The sequence below is a fragment of the Exserohilum turcica genome, assembly GCF_000359705.1.
Source record: "Exserohilum turcica Et28A unplaced genomic scaffold SETTUscaffold_12, whole genome shotgun sequence".
NCBI classification, from domain to species: Eukaryota; Fungi; Ascomycota; class Dothideomycetes; order Pleosporales; family Pleosporaceae; genus Exserohilum; species Exserohilum turcicum.
This window is the reverse complement of record NW_007359937.1, coordinates 3003-10204: the sequence shown is the minus strand read 5'-3', so window position 1 is coordinate 10204 and position 7202 is coordinate 3003. Positions and strand designations below refer to the sequence as shown.

At 48.3% G+C, this 7202-nt stretch overlaps 3 protein-coding genes across 3 annotated transcripts; all 3 read left to right on the top strand.

Annotated features, from left to right (window-relative positions):
* Window positions 1-3014: 3014 nt before the first annotated feature.
* On the top strand, window positions 3015-3560 carry SETTUDRAFT_167386 (uncharacterized protein; the record flags this gene model as incomplete). Its single annotated transcript, XM_008024332.1, has 1 exon — window positions 3015-3560. A coding segment is annotated over exon 1 (218 nt), but the record flags the coding sequence as incomplete, so codon positions are not given.
* A 28-nt stretch (window positions 3561-3588) lies between these two features.
* Window positions 3589-4408, top strand: SETTUDRAFT_167385 (uncharacterized protein). The gene has a single exon (XM_008024331.1). It carries the CDS (start codon window positions 3816-3818, stop codon window positions 4026-4028), a length of 213 nt encoding a protein of 70 aa, XP_008022522.1. The 5' UTR covers window positions 3589-3815; the 3' UTR covers window positions 4029-4408.
* A 528-nt stretch (window positions 4409-4936) lies between these two features.
* SETTUDRAFT_37201 (uncharacterized protein) lies at window positions 4937-5296 on the top strand (the record flags this gene model as incomplete). Its single annotated transcript, XM_008024250.1, has 1 exon — window positions 4937-5296. One exon carries the CDS (start codon window positions 4937-4939, stop codon window positions 5294-5296), a length of 360 nt encoding a protein of 119 aa, XP_008022441.1.
* Between the last annotated feature and the right edge of the window lie 1906 nt (window positions 5297-7202).

Below are 7202 nucleotides of genomic sequence, written 5' to 3'. Positions count from 1 at the left end.
CCGGAGATCAGAGAGTCCCAACAAGCGTTGCGATACGCCAGCTTGCTAAAAGCGCTCAGCTTGCTATGCAATTAGTAACAATACTTGTAGAGGAGAATAAGAAGCTACGTGCAGAAGTCTAGCGCCAGCGACAAAAGCAGGACTGGTAGCGTCAATATATTGCTTTTGGTGGAGTGCTCCGAGTCCAAGAGGCTTAGTAGATAGCTGCAGAGGCAGAAAGGGTAGTCATGGGGGGTGACTAGAACCAGGCTGGCGAGCGACGCTAGCGCGCGCCGCCAACGTGTACAAAGTGCCACGTTCAAGGACATACTTAGACTTCATGTAGAGCTAGATAAAGAATAATATCTCTTATTTCTATCTAATATTATTGCGTTGTTGTGGCTCAATGGCGTGGAGCGTCGCATGAGGTTTGGTGGGGTGGCCCACTAACTGATCCGGCCCACTTACTGATCCCGCACGTTATAGGGTTAGGGTTAGTAAGCCTGTCACGCATTCGTCAAGCGCATCAATAATTAGGTATATTGTGCTTAAGCTAGCATCTTGCAGCACGCTGAGGAAAATCTCTATTAGGGTGACCCAGGCGTTAGTGTCGTGGAATAAACTTTCACCTGCGCGATCAAGCTTCTTGCGAGTATGAACTAGTTATAATAAGGTAGATTTTTCTCGCCCACTTACTAGCATATGGCTGCAAGACTTCCCATTAGTAATTGAATATAGCCATTATCTCAATGCTTGCCTATTTTAGTGCTTTATCTTTGCTGTACTCTGCACGCAAACACTCCATAGTAGCAACAAAATGCCTTCCGTAATTGACCGTATCTAAATGCATCCTACCCCATGTCTTAACACGTCCGTAGCAACATTTCCATCCTAAGGGGCGTCTATGAATGTACAGATAGTTACACTATATTAGGAGATAGGTGGACGCTTTGGATATCGAGAAATACTTCCTATCACACTAAAAGAGGTGTAATTAGATAAAACTCAAGATTCTTTAGTGAATATCACTTAAGTCGACTCATCTCCAAAAAGAATTGCTATAGTGTTAGGCTTGGCTATTAGTTGTCTTGTTAATGTCGTTTATCAACTCTTTAATAGCATCCCCTCTATATTGGCGGTTATATGGAGCAATTAACCACTTTTAGAGTGGTGTGTAATTAGTTTAAGCAAAATAAAGGAAGGCCGTCTATCTAGCTACATTAACATCCCCCTCTATATAACGAGAACGACTAATGAGACATAGTGTGGCGTTAGAGTATTTATCATCCTTATAGCCTAATTAATTATTCTTAGCATGCAAGGCTACTCGCTACATCGTGTGGGCCTTTAGTTAGGCTAATAACCCTACTCGATCGTGGTAGTGTAAGGTCGACCACATGCAGAGCAGCTAGCAGGCAAGAAAGGAGTGAAAATAACATATCATTGAAGAAAGATAAAATAGTAAAAAAGGAGCTAACTAAGGCAAGGACCTAAGGTATTATACCTAAAGGCTAAATCTAGCTACATATTAGCTATTTGCTTGTTTGCTAGGCACTAAGGAGTAGGGCTAGTAGCAAATAGCAGCTAAAGAAACAGGGGAGAAAAGCTAAATCTATAAGACATAGCCAAGAAGGTAAAGAAGATCCATTAAGGTAAGCCTTCTAGGATAGTGTCCTTACACGAGTAGTTATTTATAAAATAAAAATCATAAGAAATAAGAATAAGTAAACTATTATAATAAATCTTAAAATTAAGATGAACATATTCTTTATAACAACACAGGCAAGACGACTTGGATCAGTATCAGCGGGAAGAGTCACTTAGAGGCATATGGGAGTGCATGGTGGACAGCAACCAGGCCTTGATTCAAGTCAACACCTATAGGTCTTGTACGAAAGGATATCAAAAGTCTACAGAGCTAGCTATAGGGAGTGTCTTAATATATACCTATCCTAGTCAGGTCTAAATTTGGATCCAACATCGGGCGAATAGCTGCTGAAGGGCGGCAGGTACTTCCTCCGATCCGGCTCTGGGATTGGCTCAATATGTTATGGGAAGCCAAGGCCTTACCCCATTAGGCTAGCGCCTTGGCTCCCCTGCCTGTATTATAGCTCACCACCTGGGTAGCCTGTAGCCTCACCACTATTGTACGCATACTTGTCTAACTACTTGTCTTGTTCTTGTTGCTTTTGGCTTTGGCATTGCGCCATTGCATCTGGTAGCTGCTCTCTCCATTGATCTGCATTGTGCAGTGCCCCGCTGGCTGCATTGCGCAGCGCCCGAACGCATTGCGCGGACCGGAAAAAGTCAACCTCAGGCACCAGTCGCTGGCCTCGCCGTAGCCATTAGGACCAAGTCCGCACTAGAAACTAACGACTTAACCTATACCTGATTTACAGTGAACCTGTCAGTCGACAGACCCAAGGTCTGTTGAACTGTTTAGAAGGACGTCTATGCCAAAGATTAGCAAACGGGAACTTGCAAATCTAGGCATCGACAGTCAAGACGAGCCTCCACTTCTGCCGCGAAGACAGCAGAGCTCATCAGTACTACAACCTTCATCGCCAGCCGACCCTCCGTCCTCATCGCAAGGCAGACAAAGCCAACGCGGTAAAGGCAAGGGTGCCACTCCCCAAAGTGCAAGGGCTAAGCGGTCGCTGGAAGTCACAGGTGAACCCTGTCAAGACCGGGAAGAGGCGGCCGCCAACCAAGGCAGCAGGGAGCCAACCGAGAGTCGGGAGCTACCCGGCGCCTTTCCTGACCCAAGTTCAGGACACCCAACCACCTCCCCGTCTCGTTCCCTACCCCAACCCACACCCCATCCCACTCCCCACATCCCATCTCCCTCCCCACTTACATACCAGCCACCCCACTACTCATCAGAACCCATAGACATCCCCAGCACTGATCCCGTATCTGAGCACCAGCACTCTTGTATCCCCCGCCCCAGCCCAGCCCAATCCCCCAGCTCCTCCCCTAGTTCTTCTGATACACACTTGGTCGTGGAAGAGCCTCCTCGCTTTCCTATAAATCCAGTCAGATACGTGGAACTCCCTTTTAATCCCCCAAGACTACGCCTACCCCTTCGGACAATCACATCGGACATGTCGTCAGTCAGGACGGCAGCCCACCCTCAAGGGGAGCGGTACTCGCTTAACCAATACCGGAGAGACGCCATAATTCTACTTAAGATGAATTAGAGACAAAACCAAGGAGAGGTACTCCCAGGTCTTAAACAACGCGTCAAGTTCACGGACGCAGAATTGGCGACGGCCTAGGCAATCCGAAGAATGATGCGCAGACAACACCAAGAGGAGACTCATCAACGCGCACTCGAATACCTAGCAAAACGACCGATTACAATGCAGCACCTGAACGACTGGCGTCGACGATTTGAGAACGGACCAGAAGACGAAGATGAGGACGAGGCCGATCACCCACCCTCTCCACCACCGCCACCTGAACCCCGACAGACGGCGCCTAACCTTCGACCTGTGATACCAAATAACTAGAGAAGGCTAGTACAAACGCCCGCGTTACGCTATCGCACGGAGGAAACCGAAGAAGTGCGACGCGAATTTTCCCCGCCAACGCGATCGCCAGTACGTTTGCCACCACGAGACCATACGCGGTATGTCCCACCACCTAGACAAATGAGCATGCCAGGATCCCATCGACGAAGCCGTTACAGGCAAGGCGGCCCATCTGACCTATCAAGTTTAGACTCGGGGAGTGACCGGACGCGACGCGGCCATCGACGGCACCACCGACAGCGACAAGACCTTATCTAGCCGTTAGCTGATCTGTTCAGCCAACGACGCTTAAAACCCGAAGAAATGGGCACCTTCGACGGGCACAACACGAGTGTACACCTGTACGTGCGTCAGATCCAGCACCGAGTCCGCCTCTACAGATACCAGCGGGTACTCGAAGTCCTCCCACTCTGCATGAAGGGAGACGCCGTAGATTGGTACAGTTCTTTGTCTGATGGCCAAATACACCGCATGACCACTAGCATCAATAAATGGATTATCGCGCTGCGACACTAATTCCAAAAGGACAATCTGCTTGCCAAAGACGAAGCTAATAGATGTAAACACTCGTTCGAACGAGAATCACTCAACGTGCGACAATACATCACTTACAAGCAGACTATACTCTACAACGCAGGCATTGATAGTTAGAACGAGCTACTCATGATTTAAAAAATCTGGCGCGACCTGGACCCTATTCTGCAGAACGCGGTCACCATCAACCCCTACATAAGTATGGAAGACTTCGTTAGTCTCTGCTACTAGAAGGAATATTCGGCCCGACGCGCTTTTGAGCAACAAAAACATCAAGCTACTAAGCGCCTCCGTTTCGTTGCCCAGGAGATGGCACGGCAACGCCAAGACCTAGAACGACCTTTTGGGACCCGTCCAGCGCTGCAACCCATGTCCACGAACCAGAGATCCCAACAAGAACCACCTTGACTAGCCTTGAAGAGCATTATGGGCAAAGATGCGGAACGCCCACTGATGTATCCATGCTGGCACTGTGGAGGATCACACAAGGACTACCAATGTCCCGACCAACCACCGCGACAAAGATCATTTAGTTAGAAACGTGTTGCATTCATGATAGACCTTATAGACAAATTTAACAATTACAACTTTTTAGACAAAGGAGCAGTTAACTCCGCACACAATGACGAGGACTAGGTCATGCGAAGCGACGACATGAGTCCTAACCCGATGCAAACGGAAAACGAGTAGCAGAGCCACAGAAGGACGACTGCGACTCCGAGGAGAGACAACTTCATACTGTCGTCCCAACAATCCCACCCCCACCAACGGAGACACCCGACATCAATAGTGATACCCCACATGTACTTACTGACACTAATCACGCCACCCGCCTCCACAACTCCGTCTTCATTTCAACATTTTAACACGAGAAACCAGCCAAAGCATACATGCAAGCACCGGATCTTACCCCCATAGACTTCGTCCCAGACACCGGCGCTAGAACATCCATTATTAAGCGAAAATACCTTGAACACTACCCAAGAGTGAATATCAAGCAGGCGAGCAAGGATGAACAAATGGAAATAACTGGTATCGGATCGACCGCGATTTTTGCGGAGCATTACATAGAAGACTTCCCCTTGACCATGCAAGCAGTCGATGGCGAAATAATCAGGCTCTACAGACGAGTCTACGTCGTCGACAAGCTGCCAGTCCCATGTATCATCGGCAATAACATACTTAGACTAAACGGAGTCAATATCATGTTTAATGATGTGCTAGGTGATTTTGCGGCACTGCGCATCTAGGGACACTACGTCAAGTTGCATTGCACCCCCGAACCAAGACGTAGGCGTACAGTGATCAGTGCAGCAGCGAACGTGATCGTGCCAGCTGGTACGGGTGTGAAGATCGCCGTCAAAAAACGACGTTTACCCTGAACCACTTCTAGGTACATCCTCACTCTAACCCCTGTCTGCGAACTAGCCAATAATACCTTTGCGTTAACAGGAAATTAATTTCTGAATAGCGATAAGACCTATGTGACATTCGCAAACCTAGGCGAAACCGACATTAAAGTGCATCGTGGACAACAACTGGGCTACCTGGAAATGGCGAGTGTACCAATGCGGAGTGCGGACATTTACCTCTCATTGGACCATCTTTTCCAGGGCCTGCCCATACCCACGGAAGAAGAAGAGCCGGATGACCCACCTACCGGGGCCCCCTTCATCGTCGCACCGCCAGACGACGACACACAAGTGGAAAAAGCAGACGTCAGCACCAAATGGGGTCTAGACTACAAAAGACGCGTGCGATACGTGATCCAAAAACATTCGCGATTGTTCCGCAAAGAATTGGGACGCTTCAACGACGGCATTAAAATGCCCATTCTGTTTGGAGACGGTTGCGACCTATCTAAACTAAAGCAAGCGCCATACTCGCAATCGCTACGGGACAAACGAGCCATTGACGAGGTACTAAACCCACTATGCGAACAAGGACGAATCGTGCCGGTGCCATTGGGACGACCCAGCCTAGTCGCGGCACCAGCTTTTGTGGTCTGGAAAAACCAGAAACCCAGAGTGGTAGTCGACATGCGCAAAGTGAACCAAGCACTCATCCCTGACGCGTACCCATTGCCTAAACAAGACACGATCCTATCCTCCATGGGCGGAGCAATGGTGTTCACATCACTCAATTTCGTCAAAAGCTTCTTCCAGCAGGACATAGCGGAAGAAGACCAGTGGAAAACAGCTTTCGTTACCGCACACCGTGGGCATGAGATGTTCACCGTATCGACCATGGGACTCGCGAACTCGCCAGGGTTTTTCCAGCATCGAATGGAGAACCTATTTGAAAAATACCTGTGGGAATTCGTCCTGGTCTATATCGACGATATCATTATCTTTAGTCAGACACTGGAAGACCACCTTATACATCTCGATCGCGCCCTGACACTGCTCGAAAACGTGGGCGTCACCCTCTCCATCTCGAAGTGTCATTTTGCATATCCTTCAATCTAAGCCCTAACCAATATGAGGCGCGGGTTATCCCATAACCCGCGCCGAAACAGGCTTAGCGTTAGGGTTTCTGCCCGTATCGGGCCATTTTGACCCCCCAAACCCGCGTTGTTTTGACACCCATAAGCCGCACTATTTAGGCTTAGCGTTAGGGTTGACTTAACCCCAAGTACACCCCAATATAGGCCCCAGAGGGTGTCATAGCATATATAGTGACTAAGAAAGTCTGTTGCAGTCTCCCCAATAGCAGTGCGAAACTCGCAGCGTTGTATATACAAGTGTATGGGGTAGTCGCTGCATCTAGGGTTAGGGTTAGGGCTTAACCCCAAGCTAACCCCCAAGTTTAGGGTTACCAAGAAAGTCTCAACAGCATCGCGACACAACAGAACAACGCCCGATGGGGGTATCTTGGAAAGTTTTCTAGATGCCCCCCAGGTATCTCTCTTTTCTATCTTCTACTAGTTGTTGCGTGAGATTCAGACAAGGGCTTGACCCCAGCAACGCTGTTGCTAAGAGAACCGGGGTAACGTCGGACTACTAGTTGCATTAGCACAACAACAAATATATAAAGTAGCGAATTTACTTATACTACTATACTTATAACACTTATATCTAACATTTCATTTAGTTGCGTATACTTTGTCTATTTATCTAGCGAGACTTGACTACAAACGCAAGCGTCTTATGGAGC